This window comes from Lithohypha guttulata (genome assembly GCF_036872675.1).
Source record: "Lithohypha guttulata strain CCFEE 5908 chromosome Unknown scaffold_5, whole genome shotgun sequence".
Lineage (NCBI taxonomy): Eukaryota > Fungi > Ascomycota > Eurotiomycetes > Chaetothyriales > Trichomeriaceae > Lithohypha > Lithohypha guttulata.
The window spans coordinates 1,048,102-1,073,520 of record NW_027042754.1 but is presented as its reverse complement, the minus strand read 5'-3'; the positions used below and the strand labels follow the sequence as shown (position 1 = coordinate 1,073,520).

General features: G+C 48.6%; 11 protein-coding genes and 1 non-coding gene across 12 annotated transcripts; 8 read left to right on the top strand and 4 right to left on the bottom strand.

Annotated features, from left to right (window-relative positions):
- Positions 1-58: 58 nt before the first annotated feature.
- Positions 59-410, top strand: LTR64_006843 (uncharacterized protein; the record flags this gene model as incomplete). The annotated part of the gene is made up of 2 exons (XM_064901169.1): positions 59-140; positions 205-410. The coding sequence occupies 2 exons, from the start codon at positions 59-61 to the stop codon at positions 408-410; spliced, it is 288 nt and encodes a 95-aa protein (XP_064752245.1).
- Positions 411-919: 509 nt separating this feature from the next.
- Positions 920-2,038, top strand: HEM2 (Aminolevulinate dehydratase; the record flags this gene model as incomplete). The annotated part of the gene is made up of 1 exon (XM_064901168.1): positions 920-2,038. The coding sequence occupies one exon, from the start codon at positions 920-922 to the stop codon at positions 2,036-2,038; it is 1,119 nt and encodes a 372-aa protein (XP_064752244.1).
- Positions 2,039-2,794: 756 nt separating this feature from the next.
- On the bottom strand, positions 2,795-3,942 carry LTR64_006841 (uncharacterized protein; the record flags this gene model as incomplete). Its single annotated transcript, XM_064901167.1, has 2 exons — positions 2,795-3,702; positions 3,771-3,942. The coding sequence occupies 2 exons, from the start codon at positions 3,940-3,942 to the stop codon at positions 2,795-2,797; spliced, it is 1,080 nt and encodes a 359-aa protein (XP_064752243.1).
- Positions 3,943-5,182: 1,240 nt separating this feature from the next.
- rcd1 (RNA-binding protein, CCR4-NOT complex subunit Rcd1) lies at positions 5,183-6,402 on the bottom strand (the record flags this gene model as incomplete). Its single annotated transcript, XM_064901166.1, has 2 exons — positions 5,183-5,796; positions 5,844-6,402. The coding sequence occupies 2 exons, from the start codon at positions 6,400-6,402 to the stop codon at positions 5,183-5,185; spliced, it is 1,173 nt and encodes a 390-aa protein (XP_064752242.1).
- Positions 6,403-6,977: 575 nt separating this feature from the next.
- Positions 6,978-7,752, bottom strand: LTR64_006839 (uncharacterized protein; the record flags this gene model as incomplete). The annotated part of the gene is made up of 2 exons (XM_064901165.1): positions 6,978-7,069; positions 7,128-7,752. 2 exons carry the CDS (start codon positions 7,750-7,752, stop codon positions 6,978-6,980), a joined length of 717 nt encoding a protein of 238 aa, XP_064752241.1.
- Positions 7,753-11,399: 3,647 nt separating this feature from the next.
- On the top strand, positions 11,400-13,323 carry LTR64_006838 (uncharacterized protein; the record flags this gene model as incomplete). Its single annotated transcript, XM_064901164.1, has 3 exons — positions 11,400-12,099; positions 12,172-12,413; positions 12,460-13,323. 3 exons carry the CDS (start codon positions 11,400-11,402, stop codon positions 13,321-13,323), a joined length of 1,806 nt encoding a protein of 601 aa, XP_064752240.1.
- Positions 13,324-13,502: 179 nt separating this feature from the next.
- Positions 13,503-13,904, bottom strand: LTR64_006837 (uncharacterized protein; the record flags this gene model as incomplete). Its single annotated transcript, XM_064901163.1, has 1 exon — positions 13,503-13,904. The coding sequence occupies one exon, from the start codon at positions 13,902-13,904 to the stop codon at positions 13,503-13,505; it is 402 nt and encodes a 133-aa protein (XP_064752239.1).
- Positions 13,905-14,605: 701 nt separating this feature from the next.
- On the top strand, positions 14,606-14,748 carry LTR64_006836. The gene has a single exon. It is a non-coding gene; the product is annotated as a tRNA-Ser (tRNA).
- Positions 14,749-15,321: 573 nt separating this feature from the next.
- On the top strand, positions 15,322-16,268 carry LTR64_006835 (uncharacterized protein; the record flags this gene model as incomplete). Its single annotated transcript, XM_064901162.1, has 3 exons — positions 15,322-15,429; positions 15,580-16,071; positions 16,128-16,268. 3 exons carry the CDS (start codon positions 15,322-15,324, stop codon positions 16,266-16,268), a joined length of 741 nt encoding a protein of 246 aa, XP_064752238.1.
- Positions 16,269-16,595: 327 nt separating this feature from the next.
- On the top strand, positions 16,596-17,810 carry LTR64_006834 (uncharacterized protein; the record flags this gene model as incomplete). The annotated part of the gene is made up of 3 exons (XM_064901161.1): positions 16,596-16,948; positions 16,994-17,680; positions 17,732-17,810. The coding sequence occupies 3 exons, from the start codon at positions 16,596-16,598 to the stop codon at positions 17,808-17,810; spliced, it is 1,119 nt and encodes a 372-aa protein (XP_064752237.1).
- A 341-nt stretch (positions 17,811-18,151) lies between these two features.
- On the top strand, positions 18,152-18,496 carry LTR64_006833 (uncharacterized protein; the record flags this gene model as incomplete). The annotated part of the gene is made up of 2 exons (XM_064901160.1): positions 18,152-18,221; positions 18,300-18,496. 2 exons carry the CDS (start codon positions 18,152-18,154, stop codon positions 18,494-18,496), a joined length of 267 nt encoding a protein of 88 aa, XP_064752236.1.
- A 2,941-nt stretch (positions 18,497-21,437) lies between these two features.
- On the top strand, positions 21,438-24,868 carry LTR64_006832 (uncharacterized protein; the record flags this gene model as incomplete). Its single annotated transcript, XM_064901159.1, has 3 exons — positions 21,438-21,501; positions 21,784-23,963; positions 24,467-24,868. The coding sequence occupies 3 exons, from the start codon at positions 21,438-21,440 to the stop codon at positions 24,866-24,868; spliced, it is 2,646 nt and encodes an 881-aa protein (XP_064752235.1).
- Between the last annotated feature and the right edge of the window lie 551 nt (positions 24,869-25,419).

Genomic DNA, 25,419 nt, shown 5'->3' with positions numbered 1-25,419 from the left:
CTATTAGCAAAGAAAAGACGGGCCAGATAGCTCTGTCAAGAATACAACCGCAAGCTCAATGTCTGTGCAGAACAACGGCGTGGATGAGAACATCACATTGCCGCAAGCACCAAAAGAAGGTACAATCAAGCCTGACCAATGTGAGTTCCTTCCATACAATTGCGTGGTAGCCAGCTAACACATGTAAAGCCTCAACAATGCCAGGTCAAGAAGCAACCGCGGAACAACCAAAGATACAAAGCAAGACTGAGGAGGCGACCGAGCCAGATCAGCTCTCTGTACACGGCAGAGAAGCTGTTGACGCTCTATACGAGCAATTTGGTGAAGAGCGTGGTTACACGAAGGAAAGTCTGACTCGAGCTGCGAAGACTGTGGACGATCTTTTGCCGAAGCTCGTTGATGGTGATTGAGTTGGTAGATGGGGGGCTTCATCAGTGCCAACACTAAACAGGGATGGTAATCGGTGAGTCTGAAGTATTGACACAATAATTCAGCACAACGACTTCGAGTGCTTGCAGTCGTTGAAAACTGAGTTGCAGTTCGTGGCTTCGATTTTTGATTTGGTATACTCGCCACGCCGAAACAGCCCGCCAGGGTCAATAGAGAAAGCCGAGACTTGACCCTTAGTTGCGTCATCAACCAATAAACATGAGGGCGGAAGTAAGCTGACGCTGGAAATGGTCAAGGAGTATTTTGTAGACGAGGTTCGAAATAATACCGCACTTTCGTTCGCCTCTTCCATCTTAGCTAATAGTACTTCGAGTTCACCTACTTTTGACTTTGCGCATTCACACTCACCGCTCGACTTCCTTGCGACCTTTTGTGACCTCGAAGCTCTGCAGACCTCGGTGCCAATAGCTACTTGACTGGCGCAGGACGCCACACAACATCTACAAGAAGACACACCACACCAGCAAATATGTCGTTCTCGAACCTCGTCAGAGACATGTCCTTCAAGGATGGACCGAACAACTCATCCGAATCCCGATCCACGCTCTCACGAGCAAAAAGCTACACCTCGACTCAAGCGACCAGCGTCAGCATCGCAGGCGACATCTCTTCACAACTACATGCCGGCTACAGCCACCCACTGTCTCGTGCATGGCAAGCTGAGCGACAACTCACGAAAGCGATGCTAATATACCCTTTGTTTATTACCGACAACCCCGACGAAGTCACACCTATACCGTCCCTACCTAACCAGAACCGCCTCGGCCTGAACAAAGTGGTATCCTTCCTACAGCCTCTCGTACAGCAAGGTCTACGGAGCGTGATCCTATTTGGTGTCCCACTCGCACCTGACGCGAAAGACGCACTAGGCACAGCAGCAGACGATCCAGAAGGCCCAGTCATACAAGCCATTAGACTCATCAGGCGCTCCTTCCCACAAATCTTCATTGTCGCAGACGTCTGTCTATGCGAATACACCTCCCATGGCCACTGCGGAATCCTCTACGAAGACGGCTCACTCAACAACGCAATGTCCGTCGAACGTGTATCGGACGTCGCGCTAGCATACGCCCGGGCCGGCGCCCACTGCATCGCACCCTCAGACATGAACGACGGCAGAATCCGCGCAATCAAGCTCAAGCTAATAGAAGAGGGAATAAGCCACAGAGTCAACCTAATGTCCTACGCCGCCAAGTTCTCAGGCTGTCTCTACGGCCCCTTCCGCGACGCAGCTGGCTCGTGTCCCTCGTTCGGCGATCGAAAGTGCTACCAGCTTCCACCGGGCGGTCGAGGTTTAGCAAGAAGAGCAATTAGACGGGACATTGACGAGGGCGCAGATATCATCATGGTTAAGCCTGCGAGTTCCTATTTAGACATTATTAGTGACGCGAAGGAAATTGCAAAGGATATGCCGGTTGCCGCTTATCAGGTGTCTGGTGAGTATGCGATGATTCATGCTGGTGCGAAGGCGGGTGTGTTTGATCTAAAGACCATGGCGTTTGAGAGTACTGAGGGTATACTGAGGGCTGGGGCTGGTATTGTGGTTAGTTATTTTACGCCAGAGTTTTTGAAATGGTTGGATGTGTAGGACTGGAATCCGAGGAAAAAGTACGCTACGGAATGTTTTGATGATATGTTATGACAAATTCTGGCTGTTTAAGACTATGCAAATGGACGCCGGAGGCCTTGCAATGAATGGTAGGAGCCATACAGAAAACAAGACGATACCCTGATGCATAACTGCTTCTTCTTTCAGACTCTTTTAGCAGCAATCTACTCGTACTTCTCTGACATGGTATAGGTAGCCCTTGTTCATCGCTCGCCAGGCTGTAGACAATATCTCCAAGCTACTTGATGTCATGCTCAGTGTCTTATAGAATCTCAAGGCCTAAACTTCTCCAGTCACGTGCTCTCGTGCACAACAGCTCACATCCCACCCAATCTCATTCGCGCACATTTGAGGGCATGCAGACAATAGCAGATGAAGTTCACCTGGACTACCTAATTGAGAAATACTACTTGAGCAGCTATACACGTCATGATCTGGCTCTGTTCTTCCCCGAACCAATCAGTGCAGCGAAGTTATTCTCGCCGGTGAGGACCTGCAAAAGACGAATCGGGGATAGAGTTGAGCTGCTTTACTGCTTCGGGAAGGGAGAGTTACTTGTTATGGGAATAAAGATTTTAGTTTCTTGTTATTTCATGGTCATTCGTCTTTTTATTTTTGTTCATTTCCTGTTCATTTCCTGTTAACTTTCTGTTCACACTCACCAACACCTTACGTAACCAGGCACCTATTCTCAAAGTCCTTCGGATGTGGAGTTGCTGAAAGTGCTAAAGGAAATCAACCATTAGTCAAAGTATTGACCTCACCAGCATATCGATCTCCTGTGGTTGGAAATTTGTCAACCAAGTCGTCAAGCTCTTTCATCTCTTCTTCATTTAGAATAACTTCCTTGAGATTCTCCTCTATTCGAGCGATAGTAGTTGCTCCAGGAATGGGTATGACCGATGGCAGCTTCACAGTCTTTTTACTTCCATCCTCAAGCGTTACTTCGCGTGTCCTTCCACTCTGACCACTAACCCATCCAATTGCGATCTGAGCCGTCGTGGCACCATGCTTCTTAGCAATCTCATTAACAGCATCTGTGATACGGTTGTTCGCTTCGAGTACATCGTCCTGGAATTTTGGTAAATGCTTGCGAAAGTCGTTCTCTGGGATTTCTGCGTTGCTTCGAATAGGTTTGTCAGTTAGAGCGCCACGAGCTAGAGGACTATAGGCGAACACGGGAATGCCGAGCTCAGCGCATGTTGCTAGGATGCCGTTTTGCAAAGGATCAGGACACCATAGGGAAAGCTCAATCTCAACGCTTGCTACTCCTTCAGGGTAGTCCAATTCCTCCTGCAGCTGCTTCTGTGTCTCCCGAATCGTTTTGGCGGACACCTCGCTGAGACCTAGGCCACGAACTTTACCAGCCTTAATGTACTCCACGATCACTCTGTGTGCGTCTCGGTTCTTTCGCTTTGGGTCGATCCGTGCCATTTCGAAAATGTCAATGACTGGTTTGGAGGTGTCCTTGAGCAACTCGAGGCAGGTGTCTAAAGATCGACGAGTATTCTGTTCAGAAGCGTCGGGCATTGGTGTGCCAGGAAGGCCGCCTCCTTTGATAGACAAGGTGAATTTGCTGGCGTCATCAGGATACTGAGTGAGGTAATCCTTGAGTAAGTGTAGAGAGTTCTTCTCGATAGTACCTGGGCATGACTTTAGCTCAGGTCTCGAGAACATGAAGTCACTTTGAGTGCTGTGTGGTCATTCTCACCATAGAATTCTCCTGCGTTCCAATTGATGTTATCGTAGCCTAGCTCAAGGCTACGTTTCATGGTCTGGATGCTTTTCTCAAAGGCTTGTGGTTGCTCTCGCCAGGTAAAGCCCATCAGGCCGAAGCCAATTGGGCCGGTCTGACGACCAAGAATACTTGGCTGAGTAGGCATTGTGTTTGTGGTTGTGCTTGAGCAACCAGGAATGTAACAATCAGTAGGTTGAAGTCTCTACTTTGTATTAGCTTGTTAGAGGACGTCGTTTGTGATGAGGTGCCATGAACCGTTCCTATTTGTACACACTGAGCATATAGACAGCTTGCATCAACACGGACTTTACCCAGTTTGTTTTGTGGTGAATTGCTGTTTTCGGTAAGACCGATGCCCGACCTGGATCTGGTCTTTTGCGCGGTGATAAATCTATTCTTCCGCTACCGTGCCCACTGGTATCCGGCTTGACAAGTGCTATGCCCGCGACCCTTCGCAACGCTATGAGTCAGCTATTACTATGGGGCGATTGCGAGACCACAATCGTCTTCTTGATGACTTCAGTTGCTGCTCGGCACTTTCCAAGAGCTTCACCAATGCCAAACGTTCAAGCCTTTTCCTTGGCGGACGCCTGGTATGTACAACCTGGTTACTGTAGCTGGAAGAGCATGCCAAATCGACAACTACAAGATTGCCGTAAGAGAAATCTTCTTAATTACAGCATGACATCAATAATAGCACCCTCCTCGCCGTGCTGTAGAAGGCGCAGTCGTTCAACAAACGAACGTCCTTTACGTTGGCTCTGCGATGGACCCAGAAGGAGGAGCAGCACCCCATTAAGCTACAAAGCACTATGGTCCTCGACCTGCTATCGCAGGACTTGGCTCAGATCAGCACTAGTAGATGCTAGGACACCATGAAACCTGAAGCACACTAGTGAGATGTGATGATCCTCAACTTTGATGTAATTCAACAGCGACACGGCTCTATTGATCAACAGAATATCAACAACGTTGCATTAATTTTGCACAACTGCAAATCGACTAGTTCCTCATACATGGTCGAAAAACAAAAACAAATTTCATGCCCGTGCGAGCTTTTCCCATCGTTTGATACGCCTGCTGGTTTCGAGATTCGAATGCTGGGTCATGCTAGCAATCCTCCACCACACCTCATCTCCCTAATGTACATACTCGTAAAGGTGAATGTTCTGCCCGCGCCATACCGAGGGTATATTCTATGCTGGTAATTAAGCAATTCGTTCCAAACAAGATAATAGCTGCATATGTAACGTCGTGACTGGGTGAAAGGTCATCATGAGCTGTTCCGAGCTGCGATCGATGATTTCGAAGTTTGCAGAAGAAGTAGATGTCGGTATTCGTTATGATCAAATACTCGAGTATAGAAACCAGGTGTCCACCATAGCTCACTCAAATTGGTCTGCCTGATTGTCTGCCACGTTATCGCTCAGATTGATCAACAATTGAGCGAGACATCTCTTCGTGGCGGCATCATCTCTTAGCACAGCAGAGAAGGTTGCATCCCGGAGAGGCTCTGGCAGACACTGTCGAAGAGCTTGCCGAGCTCGATTGTTATCGCTTAGACGAAGAAAACATCTGACGACGTGCTTCAACAATCTGACGGTCTGTGTCTCAACAAGACCAACGACCATATTACTGAGAACGGTGCCGACTGCGTAGAAACGCTCGTAAGTGGCGCAAATATAGCCGAGACCGGTGTCGTCAAGCAGGATTTTTTGTACAATGAAGATAGCAACTGTTTTGGAAAGTTCAGAGCCAGTCTCCATAATTCGAAGGCAGAGAGGTATGATCTCGGTGGAAAGAAGAAAAGTAATAGTCGGTGAGGAGTTGGTTCCAGGTACGTGGTTAGGGTTGCCGTTAGGGTTGACAGCGGCCTGCGAGGCAGGTTCGTTCTTGACCAAAGCCCCAATCACACCGAGACTAGTAAGTCGAAGGTATTCGAAAGGTCTCGATTTAGAGGTCGTGTTGAGGAATGGATAAAGGAAGAGAGGAATGTGCGCTGCAATAGATTAGTGGTAGGATAGGCTAAACTGGACCTTCACTCACCGTTCAAGAACAGAGTCCTCGTTTCATTGTGGCTGGCAACGCATTGCAAGAGCGCCAGAGCATTACAGACTCGATTAGAGGCAGCCGCAGTCAACTGGCTGGGGTTGAGCAGGGGATAGACGGATATTATCTCTTGCAGCAGACTGGTCATGACACCAAAGCTGTGCCATAGAATCAGCGCCAGCTCGGGGACCTGCTCGCGCTTCTTGCTGAGCTCCATCAGAGCGCCCTCACGACGTGCGGGTTCCATCAGCTCTGCCACCCATATCAGCACCTTCTGGTTTTCCTCTGATAACTGCTCCATCCCTGGTGTACCTTGCTGGTTCAGACTGCTCAATGACGCTCCATTGCTTTCTTGCGTGTTATCGTTCAGATTCGACCTAACTGTCGGGTTCTGGTTGGTGTGATTCTGGTTGACAGCTATCCGTGTATAATGCTGGTCTTGATTCAGCTTTGACGACGATTGCGAATACGCATTTCTATTTTCTTGTTGAACTCCATGCTGCCACGCCTGCTGATCGTTGAATTGCGGTTGATAATACTGCTGTGCCCCTAACATTTCGTTGAATGTCAACGCCGCATTCTATCGAGGAGCGAAGGAGGAAGAAGACTCAAGGCGAGTGCTCGCTGTCAGAGGTCGAATGGGGAGGGTATCGTTGGTCAAGCAAAGTCAAACTAATGGTCGGCGGGAGGTTGAGCAGTACAGATAGGTGTAGTCTTTGGTTTCAAGCCCGAACAGCTTGCGCGTGAAAGTGGAAAGTATTCTAGATGCAGGTTTAGTGGTGACCTTGGGTTGGTTTGAGATGCTCTCGGTTTGATTCGGTGCCTGATTTGACAGGTTACGCGAGTCGCGAAGCAAGAGATCTCTTGTCCCCATCTGCGTTGGTTAACTGTTACAACTTGGCAAAGCTCGTCCATGCAATTGCCCGACGTATACAACAAGATTACAGCAATGCCAGGCAGATGATGTACGGAAGTATTTATTGACGTGAACCATCAGGATATGGGCGCCTGTATTTCTTGCATATCCATACACAGTATATACGTGCTAATTTCTCTGTGATTCACGACACGCGCATCCTGGGGTCAAGGCTTGTGTTCTGTTCAATGTGGTTACAACACTTCAATTGCTATCTACAAAAGTATATACAGCAGCAATTTCTCCAGTGTTTTATCTCCTAGATCTCGACCTCGATCGGCTACCTCTTGTTCTGCCTGCTGACGAACTGGAACCTGATTCGAGTTAGCAAATTCACAATTGATCTGAGAGGTGAGTTGACTTACTACTGCTTGTGTAATATTCCGAGTCGTAATAGCTGTATCCGCTACTACTCTTGTCGTCCCTGTGATCTTTCCTCCTCTTCAGACCCAGGATGGCTGCCAGACCACCAAGGAATACAGCAGCTTTTCCAAATCCGCCAAGTCCGCTTTGTTTGCGTTTCTCATTGACCACTGTGGTCTCAGGTCGTTGTGCACCATACCACGTACGGCCGCCATGGTGATGTCTTTCCTCATATACCTCCACTTCCTCACGCCTTCTTCGACGCCGAGGACCGAGGCCGAAGATTCCGAGAAAGCCGTCGATAAGACCTTTGGCGCAGCAGCAGAGGCATAAGAGGAAGAGCAGGATGATACCAGCGATGACACCAATGACGATGCCAGCAATGGCGCCACCACTCAGACCTCCGCCACTTGATTCTGCCACAGGACCTGTGAGGACAGCTCCACCTGTGCCTACTGGGGTCTGATAAGGGACTGTTGAAGCAGCGGTACCTGTAGTTGTTAGAGTGGTGACCGTGTTTGTGGTAGGACGCAGGGGCGCACCAGCTGTGTTCGTCGCCGTATTGGTCACGGTCACTGTGGCCAGACTGCTGTAATAGCCACTGCTTCCTGGCACTGCCACACACATTCCTGCTTGTTGACAATACTGGCCCGAGTTACAACACATGTTTCCGCAGGGTGACTGTCCTTGAGCATAGGAGCAGCTGATTCCCGTAGCCGCTTGGGTTACAGAGGAAATGTAAGAGCTGAAGGTCGCTGTGACTGTCTTTAGATCTGTCTGGACATAGGTTGTGGTGTAATATTGCCAACTGCCAGCGCCTACTACGGTCGTCGCTGCAACTTGCGTTGCTGCTCCGGCTGCTCCACACTGAGCCTGTCCACTGGTATCAGTGTAGCAGTACTCGCCGCTGGCACAGCATAGTTGACCATAGTATCCACAGGGATTCTCGCATCGTTTGCCGAAGTTCTGGAGGTCTTCGAGGCTACGAAGTAGATCGGGTATGAGGCCACCTGCTACTGGCTGTAACAGTGTTGTCGCGACCAGGGCAAGAAGTGAAGGAGGCAAGCATTCGAGACGCATGGCGATGGATGTGCGCACAGAGCGCCGTGCACAATCGTTTGTAGTATCTGTGCGTTGAACGTGCTTTGAAAAGTACTGGTCAATGAGTGTTCCACTTGGTAAATCTTGCTGAGCTTCACGTTTGCTGATTATAGATTATAGAACTGTGTCGGTGGTGCAAAGCCTTCAGGACAGATCAAGACGTATGATAGTGATGAAAGAACAGGAATGGGAAGGTTACTTGCCGTGCAGATTCAAATGGTGGATTGAAGAAGTGGTTATACCAACCTTCCGTTTTTTCCTATTTCCAGCCACCACGTTTGTTTGAGACACGATACAATTTTCCAGTAGAGTATCAGCGAAGCTCAAATCGAATGGCTGGACACTCGCGCAGCTCATGCGATTCTACCAAAATGATTGAGGAGTTAACTGCGCCTGGTGATGACTCTCGTAAGTCATGCGTTGGGTATCACTGTCCGTCTGGCGGGGATGTATGACTCCACCAACCAAGCTCTTCCCTTGGCACATCATCGTCAATCCATACCATAATGCTTTTCACCCTCGTCGCGTCTTTCAACTCGGCAATCTCTACTACACGTCGGCTTTCTTCTTCCTGAAGTGTGTTTTCGCTGAACGGGTGAAAGACGTGAGTTGATTTTCAGTGTGTACCCTGGTTGCCACGGAGACTCGAAATGCTTGCCGACTTATCGATAACGGCATACCGGAACAACCAGTACTTTCGAACCAATACAGGATACAGGACTAGCGAGCATAATCGACACAAGGATTGTCCGAGATAGCTTCTCGAGATCAGGTCTGTAACGCTTATTTGCATTAGTGCATTTCTCGAGGTGTGTCATGTGTATTGATGCGGTCCAGCAGAGCCTCGAACTTACTCCTGTTCGTCAATGCAAAGCGAATTTGCGCACCTCAAGCAGACAATGCTTCAGCAGAGTGTTCTGGTGTATGGCCTAGCAGTAGAATTCTACCTGTGTTCTCGATGCGCTTTCTTACCACAATAGACAGCTTTGACCAGAACTTTGTTTACCGGGACACTATGGTCTTGTTGAGGAAACAAAGTATTCATGTGGACATAATCAAGACATGAACAACGAGCAGTGACAGGGGTTCAGTTAGCAAGGACTGTAGAAGCTGTAAATATCATGATCATATGCACGGCTTGTAGAATTAAACATGGACTTTCCGACAGACACAATGACGGCGCTGATCTATCTACAATGATATAGTCGAGAGAGACATCCTTTGACTCAGGCATGGCCGAGTTTGTGTGGTAGTGGTTCATGCTGAGTAGGTGCTGAGGTGAACCCAGCACAGAACGTGAACAAGTACAGCACGATATGTAGCTGAATCGGTTTTCCTAGATCCTAAACATGGTAGCAAGAAGGTATGTAAAGATCGATTGATGACTTGTCGGGATGGAGGAAAGGGGATAGAAGAGCACGGCTGGAAGCGATCCACTTCAAGTTGGTCCCTGCCAAGATTTTGTTGCAGTGATGGTGTTCACTTCCCCATAATGGTCAGGAGCGACAGAACGCAGCAGTATTCACACGCCGACAGCCACAGCCACAACCCGCAACTTTACGTCTACCTTTACACCGCAACACTTTGGCTAGTCTCTCCGATCCTCAAGATGATCTTCAAGTCGTTAGTTGGCGCATTTGCAGCCATTAACGTTCTCAGCACAGTCGCAGCACACAATATACAACTGCGAGCGCATTCTCGAGAATGCTTTCACGAAGAATTACACAAGGACGACAAGATGACCGTGACTTTTCAGGTCGGTGATAGAGAATTTGGTGGCTCTGGAAACCTTGATATCGACTTCTACGTTCGTGCACCTTCCAACTGGCAAAGTGCGATACTGACGATTTGAAGATTAAACAACCTTCAGGCGCGTACCAAGTACAACAAAGTTCGGTTTCATCCGGCGATTATACATTCGAAGCTGGGTCCGATGGTAAATATGTTTATTGTTTCAGCAATGAACATTGGTCAGCAAACAGCAAGGAGGTGTCCTTCAATGTACATGGAGTGGTCTACGTGCCAGAATCAGACACACCTTCCGATCCTCTAGAGGCCGAAGTTCGCAAGCTTGCAGAAACACTAGCTCAGGTAAAAGATGAGCAAGCATATATTGTAGTAAGAGAACGGACGCACAGAAACACTGCGGAGAGCACGAATACAAGGGTGAAGTGGTGGTCCGTCTTCCAGCTTGGTGTATTGATAGGCGAGGCCGTTTTTCAGGTTTGGTGGTTGAAGAGATTTTTTGAGGTACGCAGTCTGTAACAAGTCTTCGGCCATGTCATATTGACATCTCTCCTTTGCAGGTCAAACGAGTTGTATGATCACTTGCCGATACGAGGCGTACGCATACCAGTCCCACACTACTTCGAGGCCAAGCTGTCACGGGAGTGGGACTGCACGAAAATCAATAGCTCAGTGGTTGACGTTGTGGTTGCGGCCCGAGAGTAAGAAATTATACAAGTCACCAAAGGTATCACGTGAACTCACCATCGAACCTCGAAAGACCGGTATGAGGGTTGTCTTTCTGAACTCCGTTGCGCCTGATCGCATTCCTGTCTGGCTGCGATATCTCAGGCATCCATCGCAAGAACACAAGTGCGTTATGTGTACAGAGAGGCCTCCGGCCTGTCAATCCTTTGTGGGTGCTGAGCAACAGAAAGGTGAAGGTGTGCCTGTCACTGCTTGTCTTCGTACCACAATGTGTTCAATAAGCACTTGTATTCTAAGGGGCAAGCCGAGCCATCAGCTGCTCCAAGTCACTTGGGCACCATTAGCGAGAAATCGAAGCCACAAACGGCATGGTTTTCGAGATCTGTTCCCCATACTTGAAAGGTCTAACCACATATGGAAAGCTAGATTCAATCATCGTCCCGAGGCTTCGGCTAGACTCTCTTGTCCTCGAGTATGAACGAATCTAATTACCTTGATTGGTGAAATATCCAATCCCTTGCCTTCGCTTCGAGACTCTTATCTGGGGTCGTCGTGATCCTAGCGTATCGCGATGACCTTCGATATAGTATGCATAGCGTTCTCGGGATGTGTGTCTTCCGTGATGATGCTTGAAGTCTTTAGCTGCATGGCTTTTTTGAAAACATTTTCTGTCAATCTCTCTAACCTTTTCCATTCATCTATGCTCAGATCCGCGGCCATCGCTTGAGTACACGACAGAGATGCGGCTTCCGTATTCAAGAACAAAAGAGGCTGGTAAGGGACTAACAGAATCCTCGACCGCCAGCACGGGTCAAACGACGCCAACAGAGGTCGAATTAGCTCGCGCGAATGGAAGCGCGGACATCAACACAGACGCTGCCCGGGACGATCTTGCTCAGACAAACAGCGCTGGAAAGGACGTGGGCATTATACAGGACGAGAAAACTTCAGCCTTACAGCGAGTGAACACAAATGCGACAACATCCTCAGCTGGTGACGATGAAGACACAACGATGTACAAGACAGGCCTACCACTATACTTGCTCACCTTTGGACTTGCGCTAGCCACCTTCGTTGTGGCCCTTGACAATACCATCATTGCCACAGCGATACCGAGGATCACCACTGTTTTTGACAGTCTGAATGATGTTGGCTGGTACGGGTCGTCGTACTTACTCACCACCACGTCCTTACAGCCCAGTTTTGGCAAGATATACTCGTTCTTCAACATCAAATACACGTACATAGGAGCAGTCTTCATCTTTGAGGTCGGATCTGTGATATGTGGTGCTGCTGTGAACAGTCGCATGCTTATCGTCGGTCGTGCTGTGGCTGGAGTTGGTGCTGCTGCTCTGTTCAGTGGAGGGATGATCATTGTTGGTTATAGTGTGCCTCTTCACAGAAGGCCGATCTATATTGGCATGCTGAGCAGTATGTTTGGTAAGTGAATCCAGCTATCCAGGCGTGAATGTTTCTTCATTTGTGCTTGCAGCTACTGACCAGGTGTACCAGGCATTGCCTCTGTTATTGGCCCTTTGTTAGGTGGCGCGTTCACAGATCGAGTCAGTTGGAGATGGTGCTTCTACATCAACCTGCCTATCGGAGCTATTGCAATAATAGCTGTGTTCTTCTGCTTTCAGAACCCAGAGCGCAAGGAAAGCAAGCTAACCCTCAAGGAGAAGATTGCGCAGATCGATATTCTCGGAGCTTTGTTCCTGATTTCAGCTATTGTGTGCCTTCTGCTAGCACTCCAGGTGAGCCTTCACAATTCATATTCTCTCGGATGCTAATGATGTTCAGTGGGGTGGGTCCGTCTATCCATGGTCCGACTCGAAGGTCTGGGGCTCTCTCCTCGGCTTTGGACTTCTACTCATCATCTTCATCGGCATTCAGATCAAGCGAGGCGACATGGCAACTCTTCCACCTCGAATTGTCGTCAAGCAGCGGACAATCCTCGCTTCTGCACTATTTTCCACCTTTTTGGCAATGGCCCTGTACACACACATCTACTATCTTCCATTCTATTTTCAGGCGGTCAAGGGCACGTCCGCAGAAGGAAGTGGCATCAGAACCATACCTTACCTAGTCAGCAACACGCTCGCAGCCATCGTAGTAGGCGGTTCTGTGACGGTCATGGGTTACTACGTTCCCTTTTTGTGGGTCGGAAGCGCAATATTCACCATTGGCGCTGGCTTGATCTACACTTTAAAGGTCCAAAGTAGCGCAGGTATGTGGATCGGCTATCAAATTCTGGCAGGCGCAGGAGCAGGTGCATGTGTCCAAATTCCGTTCATTGCGGTTCAGGTTGTATTGAACAAAAAAGACATGCCGACTGGTAACGCGATCGCGATCTTCTTCAACAGCCTGGGTGGTGCACTGAGCATCAGCATCGCACAAAATATCTTCAGCAATGCTCTGGTCAGTGAGATACCGAAGCATGCCCCTAGTATGGACCCGCGGGTTGTTATAGCAGCTGGTGCGACACATATTCGACAGGTTACACCACCGGATGCATTGGCGGGAGTACTGCAGGCGTACAACAACGCACTTACACAGTCTTATATTCTGCCTATCGCCACGGCAGGACTAGCGTTTCTGTGCAGTTTCTTGTTCGAGTGGAAGAGTGTCAAGGGACAGAAGTTGGGCATGGCAGCGGCTGCTTAGAAAGATGGTTGATAGATCAGTGGAGAACAGTTTCAAAAACAAGAGAGTGTATTTAGACATTATACAGCTAGAGTACAACCGCAACCCAACTCCAACTCAATGCTCGCTTGCTAAATGACCAGGTCAACAAACTATTTCTAAAAGAGTGACTTCCCCATGGGCCAATTGTCTGACCAAGCTCAAGCAGTACAAGTAATCGCTCCAGTCTTCAGACTGACAGTCTCAAGCATATTTGGGTTACCAAACTTTGCATATGTCTTCTGAGCATTCAACTGTCCTAGCACGTTACCACCAACGGCTCCAACAATCGTGCAGGAAGGGTTATTTGCAAGGCCACCAACTAAGGAGGCGGAGCTAGCTGTGAAGGCGCCACCCTGAGTAATGCCAGTGTTGGCAAAGGCGCTGTTGATGAGGATAGTGACACCGTTGATGGGAATTTGAGCAGAGCCGTAAGCACCTGTCTGGTCGTTGGAAAGAGCAATGGTTGCGAAGGTGACGTCGCGCTCGGCGATGGAGGTTGATGGTGCTGCTAGGGAAGTGCTGAAGAGGGCAAGGAGGGTGGTTGCGATGACAGACTTCATTTTCGCTGAATGTATGGTTTACTGATTACTTGAGTGAGGATGTGTGGTATGAGTTTTGTTTAGGAATTAGCTGAGTGGTTGTTGCTTGCTGGATGGTTGTAATGGTTGATGGCTCTGATATCCTTTCAACCAGTCTTTGGGAGGACTATATACACTCCGTCGTCTGCCCATGATGCTATTCATAGTATTGTAAGATTCAGCTTGTTAGTTGATTGTCTTCCACAAACTCAACATTCGAATTCGCGATACTACCTCGAGCTGAATCCCCACTTTCGCGAAGTTTTCGGTTACCTTTTTCACAGTAGGCATTGCAAAGGCATTACGAATATGCCACAAGGGTGAATGAGTGAGATTTGCCTCACGGCTTCAAGCTGACTGTAGCGGATAAGAAAAGCTCGTGTAAGACTGCTGCGGCTGAGAGAGAGCTATCTTTGGGTGCTGACGGGAAGACTTTTTGTTCGGGTGTCACACTCTCAAAAGAGTAGCCATAAGCGAGCCCAGCTATTCATCAACTCCCACTACACGAGCAGCATTGCTTTTCTAGGCAGTGCTTATACAAGCGAGCTTGTCAGTGGTCACGTTCCTGACTGTTACCACTACTGCACCGTGTCAATAGCTCCAGACTCGATGAATTTCGTGTTTTACATGTACTATAAACCCCAGATTTTGCCTCCAAGAAGCACGTTTAATCGAACTAGCTGGACACTTTGGCCGAGTGGTTGTAAGTTGCTGCACTCACCGCTGTTTCGAACAGTTCCTAATAGTCTTTCAGAAGGCGTGTGACTAGAAACTTCTAGATCATCACATGGGTTCGCCCGCACAGGTTCAAGTCCTGTAGGTGTCGATTTGCTTTTTTGCACTCTATTGAGCTCTCGTTTTGCTTCTTCTGCTCTGTGCAGTGCAACAAGATGTGGGAGGGCACGAAACTTGCACCTTCCGTACGTATTTTGCATGTAGTCGCTATGGTGCTCCAATATTGTTTGCATCAAGCGGAGCACAAACATTGCTGAGCATGTGCACCTCGTGCAAGAGACTAGACTCGTAATATGTACGTGGTAGTCTTTCTCTAAGGTTCAAGTGCACGGACCACAGCCCGAAAAGTAATCAATCAAGCATCCGTACGTGATTCGAAGCTACATTCTTCACAAGCAGGTCGTTAGTAATCTTCACCTCAACCTCATCACACAATTGAGATTGACGGGCCTTCTTATTGTGGTTTCGGTGACGTGTTTCCATACAGTGTCACTATGACTCCCAGTACTGGATCAGGAATGCTTGTCAGCCTACCTTTAAGTATTTTATTCGATCGCTGAAAGTACCTACGACTTGACTGGTCGATCTTTCCAGACCTTGATGTTCGTGAATCAAGTGTGTTCGATGCTCATTCTGTCTGAATCTCGATCAGAGCACGTGCGATATGTCTGTCACGCTCATGCGATTCAAGGATGGTAAGCCTAAGCCTATCAAGCTATCTGTCTGGGACGCGTTCAAAGGTGTACCAATTCCGAAGCCACGACCACACAGGGTAAGTAATTGCTCTGAGAGATTGTTGCCAGATCCACTCTGGGACATCGAATTAGACTGAACTGAAGCTTGCACACGAAATTGTCAAGATCAGTCCCGGAGTTGTACCTTGGGTCCTGCTAATTATGCATAGTGTAGCTGCTGTAACCAGATTCACGCACTGACCAAGCACGAAGCCGAGGAAGCAAAGCCGCCAGAAGACGTACCTAAAGCTGAAGAGAAGAAGCCTGATCTTCCCGAGTTCACAATGGAGGAGGATGCCAAGATCAAAGAAATGAAGGCGGAAAATGCAACTTGGAACACGATTGCTGAGGCTATTGGCAATGGCAGGACGAAGAATGATATCAAAACGCGCTACAAGCAGCTCGAGTCCGGGGATGAGCCGAAGCCAGAGGACAAGAAGGACGATTCGAGGGTCAAGAAAGATGATGCCAAGGACAAGCAAGAAGAAGGCAAAATACTGACCAAGAAGGAGAAGGCAGCGAAGAATCGTGAACAAGGCCTCAAGAAGAAGCAAGAGGCGGCTAACGTGAAGGAGGCCGCTGACAAGGAGAAAGAAGCAGAGGAAAAGAAGGAGGAAGAAGAGAAGAAAGCTGATAGCAAGGAAGAGGCCAAACCAGAACCCACGCCAAAACAGACAAAGGTCCGTATAGACCTCGCTCCTACACGAAATACAACGGACTGCTAACTTAACCATAGCCCGCCGACGAAGCAAAAACAGAGGTCGTACCGGTCAACGCCAAACAGAAATGGATTGCAGCTGCCTCGAAGCACTTCGATCGCACTGGTCATCGCATCACACCCGAGCAAGCTCGAAAGATGGCGGAATCTTCCACATGAAGATGGACCTGAAACTCGTGCGGGGTATCGAATAGCATATCCCGTATAGCCTTTCAGGCTAAAGTGCATCGACCTCTTCAGCTGCCTCATTTGGCAAAAGAGCTTGAGTTGAATTTGCCTTGACGAATCCTGGTGTTGCGCTGTGTACCTGCAGGGTACTTGCAAAATCCATGCAAGATTCGGTGCATTGTGATCCTGGTCGCGCAGTAAGCTTTCACCAAGCTCGATGATCATTACAACTCTGTCCCGTAACCGATAAAGGTTGGCTTCTGCCGTTCAACGTTCTCTTAACGCAATCTGCACTATAAAACTTGTATCGTTACCAAAATGATCACCAAAGCTCTACTTGCATTGTCGCTAGTTACATCAGTCTTGACTTTCAGCGTCCCTAAGCGCCAATCATCAGTTTGGAATGTTGCAAACTTCAAGTCTTTGATTACATTTGGTGATAGTTACACAGACGAGAATCGATTGAGCTATATACTTGGAAATAACGGGACACTGCCAGCACCAGGCACATATTTTCCCGAAGGTCTGAACACAGCTTCTGGCGGCCGGACATGGCCTCGATTTACGGTTCAATATACTGGGACGACGACCAATGGCATTTGGATACCTCAAGTCGATTTATACGATTATGCAGTTTCCGGAGCTGTGTGTAGCAACAACATTACTCCTCGGTGAGCCAAAACCTCACATGCACTCTTCTAGTACTGATGATGCAGAAATGTTTCGGGACGTGACTTTTTGTTCCCAGCTGTCCTAGAATACGAAGTACCTGCCTTTCTCGCTGATCGAGGTACTGTTCGAAACGGCACAGCTCAGACATATTTCTCTACAGCACTATCCGCTTCTAATGCTGTCTACAGTCTTTGGATTGGCACAAATGATTTGGGTGTTGGCTTGTTCCTCACTGATGCTCAAATTCGCGGTTACACATTGACGGACTATGTCGAGTGTAACTTCCGTGTCTTCGACCAGCTCTACGCCTCTGGCGGCAGATATTTCGTCCTCTTCAATGACGCTCCACTACAGTTAGCACCTTTGTACGCGAACGACACACTGAACGGCACTGGCAGCAATCAATACTGGAATCCAAAGCCTGAGAATCACACAGCTATTGCCGAGAAAATGCATGAATATACGACTTCTGTCAACACAATGTTCCGCTATCAAGCACCATACGAGATGCTGATTGCTGGTAGATATCCTGATGCTCATTTCGCCGTCTTTAACGTCTGGCAATTACTCTCGGATATTTACGACAATCCGACGTCCTACTTGAATGGCAGTCACCCTGCGAATGTGACTGGTTATGAGAAACACTGCAACGTAAATGGTACTGCTTGTACGCTGATGTACGATGGTACAAGTTCTGACAGCTTCATGTGGTTTGATGAGCTCCATCCGAGGTAAGTGACAATATCTGGCGAGGTGAATGTCGATCCGCTGATCTCTCAAAGTGAACAAACAGACAGAATCATCGCCAGAACATTTGTCGATGTGCTGAACGGAAACTCGTCCTACGCTAACTATTATTGAGGACGAGCTAGAACCTGTAAAGATTGAACAAAGACGTGCTGGTATATTGTTCAATGATTGAGCTTTCGTACTGCCTTGTATCGTTTCTATGCTCAGCCTATATTTGAAGCATCACCACATAATCTCGTGTTTGAATAGAGTTCTGAAGGTGGAACCATAGCATGTTCCTAAATCGTCATGTATTGCAGGTACCACATCATCCAGTGACATCACTACCACTTCAAGCACGTGCTCTGGTATATGAAAAAAAGATTCAGGTCGATATATGCCAGACTGCTTTAAAATCACGATTCTCAAGAAACAAAACAGACCAACCAAACTACCCCACTAGACTCACAGACATGAACTCCCACTCCAAGACCCCAGGCGGCGCAGGAGCCAGCGACAAGTTCAAGAAGCAACAAGCTGAGAGTGAGTTATCCTCGCCTCCCAGCCTCACACGCAACACCAGTATACATTCGCAACAGCAATACTAACACACGTCTTCAGAACACGGTCTCGGCGCCGACAATGCACCAGGCCACAAGGATGCCGCCGCGCCAGGCGAGGCACCTGTAGCTGGTGATTCTTACGTTTCAACGGTTGGAATCGATAATGGCACCAATCAGCCTGGTGAAAAGGGCAATGTTGGACAGCCGGTGGGTCATATGGGGAGCGAGACGATTAATCAGGGGAATCAGAAGTGAGCTGTTTATCTGAATGGGGAATGGCGAGCGAAGGCTGGATTAAGGACACCTGAGAAGGTGTCTTGCAAACCAAGGCTGGGCCTAGCAATGCTTGCAAGCGTGGATTGAGCGTCACCACAACGATGCATAGTGGCTGATCCTCGGTGATTAGACGAGAGACGGTGTGTTGGGGCTCTACATCTACAACAATAAGGATCTGTGCTCTAGGCATCTCGAGATTTGCTGGCCTAAGACACACGACGATGGTCAACGGAGAGAAGGCATCGTGTTGCTATACAGAGGAAACAGTAGGCAGTAATATTAATAATACTATCTACTTGGACCAGGCAATGGATCTATCCATGTGCCGTTCGCATACCAAGTTCCAGGCTTTGTGTAATCGCCATACCACGTCCCACCTAGAGGTTTTGTGCCCGTGAAGGCAAAGCGAAAGAAAGCGGGATCTTCTTGGTTGGTTCTTGTCCAGTTGAAAGAGGACGCTAGAGAAGTGCCGGATGCCTGGTAGCGTTCGACATCGTTGATCAGGATACTAAGGCCGTCAAAGCCAGCTGCTAATGTGGGCATGGTGAAGCGAATGCTATGAGCACCCATTATAGGTGCAAGCATGCTGGGTAGAGCACTTCCAAGCTGGCCATCTCCCCGGAGAGCGTCTGCTGTCTGTAGAATACTGGCATAGCCCCATCTGGCCACACCATTGATGAAGAGTCCGACTAAGATACCCTGGTACAGCAAGCTTGGTCTGGTCTGAAGTGATGTGCCTGGGAGCAGCAATAAGGCGATGATGTAGTGGTGAAGTCGGAGCTGAAGTCCAGGCACGAGGGCTAAACAAGCAAGTGTAAGACCAATTGCGAGGTAGAAGGCCAAGTAGTATGGCAACCTTCCCTCAACACGGAAGGCCCAGGCTTGCCCAATTGCTGCAGCTAGTATGACAAATATGATAACAAGCAGAGCCAATATGGCGCCGGGTTGCTGTTGTAGGTCATGCGGTGTCAACCGTGAAATAGGTATGTTGTCGAAGGTGTAGTTGTTCAAGGCGCCGATCCAGCAGCCACCCAACCAAAGGACAGTTTTCTCCAAAGAAGTCCCGATCCCTTCCAATGTGTATTGCACACAATACTTGTAAAGCAGGGACGCCACGAAGATTGTAGGCAGAAAACGCTCAAAAGCAACCGAGATAACGCTATAGAAGTCGGGAAAGAAAGGAGGATCACTCGCAAGCGCGACTTGAAAGAAAGTTATCGCGAAGGTTGAAGCAAAGAAGATGGTGGATGAGTGTGTTAACGTAGATATTATGGCGGTGAAGAATACCGAAATCAACAGAAGGCGCCATTGGGGATCCGTGCAAGTGGTACTGGCAGGTGCCACTGAGAAAGTGAGTGGGAAGCTTGCTGGCACTCCGATGCTGGAAATGCCGTTGTGGTCAGATGAGACAAAGTGATGTTGTTCCCCCGTACGAGACAGAACTCCACAGCCGCCATCACGATTGCTGATGATACCTGCGTGAATGGCTGCAGCACAGATAAAAGAGTCTCCTCGATAGACTAGTCTATCTTCGTCAGTTGATGTCGGTCCGCCAATCACCATACTGCGGTATATGATCTCTTCGCCACCAATTGTATGAGGCTCTAGGACTTGTACGGAAGCGCAATGCGACGGACAAGCAAACGTAAAGGAAGAGTCTTGGAAAGGCTGACAACGATTGCCATCCAGGCCACAAAATGTTGCATTTGGCCACAGTCTTGTTTCGCAAGCGAGTCGGACAGGCTGTACTGCAGAGTCCGGTCGAATAGAAACTGCCAGTACTATGCTAAAGACCACCATCCAGCAGGCGAGGCAGCACGCAATCGCCAATACCAGCGAATTACCAGGTAGCCAAGTGCACAGTTTGCGTTGAACCCAATCTTGCAGCTTAGGGAACACAGGTTGGAATGTGTATCGATGTGGATGTGGGGAACCGAATAACCAGTTGACCAACTCTGAATATCTCGAGTTTTTCAAAGCACCTTCTATACGCTTTCTCCTAACGTTTGACGATCTTTCAAGCCATTTCGGGCCTTGTCCAGGTCTTTCCAGCTGAATATAATTGTCGGAGTTTTGAGGTTCTCGGTATCCAACAGGAGAGTTCGAACGTGTAGAGCGCGTCGAGAGCGAAGGCGAGAGATCCATATATGCCTCGGCGTCGTCAGTCAGGACGTGATTTTGATGTTTCGACATGCCATGTACTGATTGCATTCGCTCCGCCAATGCCACTCTTGGGTCGTTCGCTGACATCTCTGCACCACGTCGCAAGACTCAATATTGTACCAGCGGTCGAAAGTTCCGCATCATACTTGTGATATTTTCGGGTTTGTGATTCCCATTCTCGAGTTAAAGACATGGTTGAGCAGATCGTTTTGCGACGTGGACAACAAGCCGAAAACTACGCATGCAAGTTTCTGGGATAAGTGGCCCGGCCCCTGACGGCCTGGCTTAGTGTTGCCTTTAGCTCTGAGTTTCGGAAGTCGGACGCGTATAGTGCGCGCTTAGACAGCCAATCGCCGGATCTTTGTCTACTACCTGAACATGCCTGCCTAGAGTACTGGATCATTCTTTTTCTCCCACAACTACTATGCCAACCTTTGATCGTACAAGCATCAACAAAAATTTGGAACTGTTTCATACCGGTCACCCTTCAAAATATTGTCGAAGCTCATAATCCTGTATCCGGTAGTTGAGGTCTAGCAACCCTGCTTAACGGAACAGCATGGCATGGCTGGCTCACCACTACTACAGCCCCTTGTCCAAGGACAGGGGTCAGGTGTCTACGATGAAGGCACAAACGCCAGCGCTTATCAGAGTTCTAATTCTGGAACTAGCAAGTTGACGACTTTCTTAGTCGTGAAAGCCTCATCCTCATAGCCTACCATCGCCGAAACAGCGAGCTAGCAACCTAGTCTCATCAATGCCTTCTAGCGACGATGGAACTGTGGCGTCTATTGCCATTGTGCAATTCTACACCTTACAGAGTGAGTCCTTCCTGAGAACCTTTCAAATCATAACAATATCTTGGGTGAGAAGATTTTCTTTAGTTGTTGATCGATACGTGTGAGTTTATCACCAGGATTTGAAGTTCTAGAGGTGCACTATGAAGCTCTGGCCATGGACATTTCCTGGCCGCGCATCGACTTTTTGGGCAAAGCGAAACCCATTTCTTCGTTCCCTCGGATTCGAGCTTCCTTTTATCTTCGGTATTGCAACAAACACTGAAGAGAAGCCGAAAGAGATTATCCAACCTTCTCGGCCTCTAGCGATAGCAAGGTGCAGTATCCATGTTCTCCCAATCTGTGTCTCTGTTACCATTCTCGTTTTGAACTTCGGTAATTCTTATCTGGGTAGGGGTCTGCCGGGCAGTATCATTGATCCCTCAATCAACATTGCACTTCTGCAGGTGGCTGCAAAAATACAGGAGCTCTTGATCGTCGCTAGCGTAACGACAATTGTCATGCATGTTTTGAGGTCCGAGCTTGTCCATGGTGAAGGCTTGCCACTAGGACTTCTTGCTGGTGGCTTTCTGTACTCTAGCCTGAGTTACTTCTGGTCGCCAGAATTTTGGGGCTCCTTCTATAGTAAGGCGCCATGGATCACACATCTTCGAGTGTATGGCATTATCGTGCTTGGCGGTCTGATTGCAGTATTCGCAGGACCCAGCACGGCTATTCTACTTGTCCCTCGAGAACAACCATGGCCCGCAGGAGGAACCACAATCTACTTGCCTGGACCTGCCGACCATTGGTGGCCGACATATATCAACAATACCAAACTCGCTTTGCTAGATGGTTGCGCACACAGCAATTCCTCTGGCCATCCTTTATGCCCAAAGGCTGCATTCCCCGCAATCTGGGGTTCTAGAAACTCGATTGATATTCTGGACAACCGGGGTTTTGCTCCCGGCACATACCAAAACCTGACGACATCGTTTTCCTTCGGTCCTTCTACAGTTGATTTGCCTAGTAACCTCGATTTGTTACCCAATTTACGCTATCATGGCACTCATAGAGGTTATGCTTGCGAGACTTCCATGTGGGGTCCACGCGCGGCTGAAGCGGTATACGGGGCGCAGCTGAAGCAGGACTGGATTGACGAAGCTTTCGCTCTACCCTATAACATCATCAGGTATGGGCCTAGTCTCACTCAATACAAGTATTTCGGCTCGATGGAGGTCAAGACAACCTCTCGCATTCCTACCGTACGCGCCGCTTGTAGTGCTTCACAGATACTGTCGACCTCCGAAAATAGTGTTCTCTTCCCAGTCCTACCACAAGATACATGCTGGACCTCAGCCAATGTATCGTCAGTGGTAACAGATCAGCTGAATCCAACCACTACAGATCGAGTACGTACTACGTGGGTGTCACTGCCACAGAACCTTGGCTCAGTCAGTGGAGGAATAGTGGTGGAGATACCTTCTGCAGATGAACATGCGAGAGTGGTGGTTGGATGCACACTAGACGCTCGCTGGACGGAGGGCAAGATAATCACTTATCACCTTGAAGATGCTAGTAGTCTTGAGAAGGTCGCCAAACAGATACTGATAACTACGTCTTTACTTGAAGAGCCTGTAAGCGCCAGTGGGAGAGTACCAGGGTACAGCGATTTCTCGCCCGTCACTTCGAGCCCTTCAACGAAGATTACTTTCGACAAGTCCTGGCTGGAAGCCCTCACGCCAATTTTGCCCTTGGAGAGCTCGACCGGCTCTACTCATAACTTGACAACACTAGAAAGCATCTTGAGTGACCTGAACTTCGTCAGTGTAAACACTCCAACTGCACAGGAGCAAGGCAAGCTGTGGGACGGGGTACGAACAGATGTGGTAAACAGAACCGTTGCTCTCGAATGGTGGCTCGCACTTCTAGTCACGGACGGCTTAGCACGCTTGGGTATTAATGAAGTCCTCAATACGACGGGATCACAGGCAGCTTGGAGTTTGTTGAATTACGTAAAAGCTGATGATTTTCGGAACAAGCTCTTCAAAGGCAGACCTGCCCTAATGCAGCCAAATGCACAAACAGTGATTCAGAGGCGGGTAAGTCTTACCATCGGTGGCTATTCCTACAAAGCTAGCTCGATCACGGACTACGCATCAGCGGTCCTGCTTCTTACGCATATGCTACTGGCCTTGGCCCACAGCCTTTACATTGGCTGGTGGACAGGTCGATCTTCGAGCTCCTGGGACTCGTTAACAGAGCTGATGGTCCTCATGCAGAACTCAACACCAGCAACAAAAGTGCTCCAAAACACAAACGCAGGCATTTCGGAGCTGAGAACATACTCCAGAAAAGCCAAAGCATATGCTGTACGAGACATCTCTGACCTCATGGGCGAGGCTACCGTGGAGCTCTCGTTCGACGATGCTAGGACCACTCGAGTTGAAGATATTGACGCCATTTGCTGCTATGGACGTTCTACCCACGATCAGAGGCCAAATTCTGTAAGTAGCGTCAATTCCAAGAGTCCACTCTTGCTGGATACAGAATTTGTCACATTGCATCAAAGTACGTTCCCGATGCATGGAAACCATAGTGCACATAGCACAACCCCACGTCGTCGTCGTATGTACGAGCGTATTCTGCCGGACGTCAAGTATCGTTGAAAATACTCGTTGAAATATGCATAGATTCATTTTTGAGCTTAAGCCTCAAATTCTGTGATAGGTAGTAGCAACAAGACTCAGTACTAGCAGCAATTGTTGTGGTTAGCGCTTTCACCAGCATGACCATATTCCTCAAGAATGTCACCCGCAACCAGCTTGATGCTTCTTGTTTCGTCATCATCCTTGTTCCATATAATGAGACAAAAGTGTGCTGAAGTACTACTTGAGAGAACAGTATCAATTCAGTTCTGCTGCTGCTCCATAGCAGCCATCTCAAGTGCGCAAGGATCACTCTCATCTCCAACGAAATGAATCGAGAACTTCTTGTTGGTGATGAACAGAAATGTCACATCCTGGTCTGTGGTCGCGCCATGGTACATAACGCCGCCCTCAGGAAACCATACGAAACTGCCAGGTCCATATTGACCTTGATGCGTGTCGAGGACGCCATCAAGCACATAGAAGCCATGTCCACAGAAGTGGGAATGCCAAGGGTTAGTGAAGCCAGCGCGATAGACCATTTTGAGGACCATCATACCAGTCTCGGCGTCGTTGTGCAGCATATTGTGTTCGAGCTGAGCATTGATGTATGGTACTGGGAAAAGATCCCATCCGACCTTGTTAGTGTCGACGACGGTCAGGTCGACAGGCTTGGCAACGGTCATGTCGTTGATTCTGGTTGTATGGAGGACATTGACACATCGAAGCATGCTCTGAGCCGGAAGGAGACGCCATATTTATAGGCATAGACCTTGGAGATATCTTTGCAGTACTAAGTTTCCGCTAGGAAGTGGTGCTGGGCTGAAGTGAGGAGAGATAAGTAGCTAGGTCACAACAAATCATTCATCTTATTATTCATGCATCTCTGGCAGGTCAATGCGACAGCCTCTCACATACGAGACTGTGGCAATCGCTGCGACCATCCTCGATAGTCAGGCTGACTGTGATTTACGACATTATCATAGTGTAGAGAAGGACTATGTGTATACTGTTCAGCAGACTGCAGTGGTTCTCCAACCTCGGGTCACTTCCTCCATTAGCTCATAGGCGGAACGATGGCACCAGCACCTCAAGCTTCCTCGATCGCTGAAGGACTAACAGTAAGCGTGGCCAGTCTTCTTTTCTAGAGAGAGCACCTGATCGACTGCCTCATCTTTCACAAGCGAGCTTTACACACGTGCTAATACCGTGATCCACCCTGCTCCACCTTCACACTGAATCAGAACGAACCATGCCTACATGACAAACACCACGATCACACCAACATCGGACCAGGACCTTTTTCACAACTGCT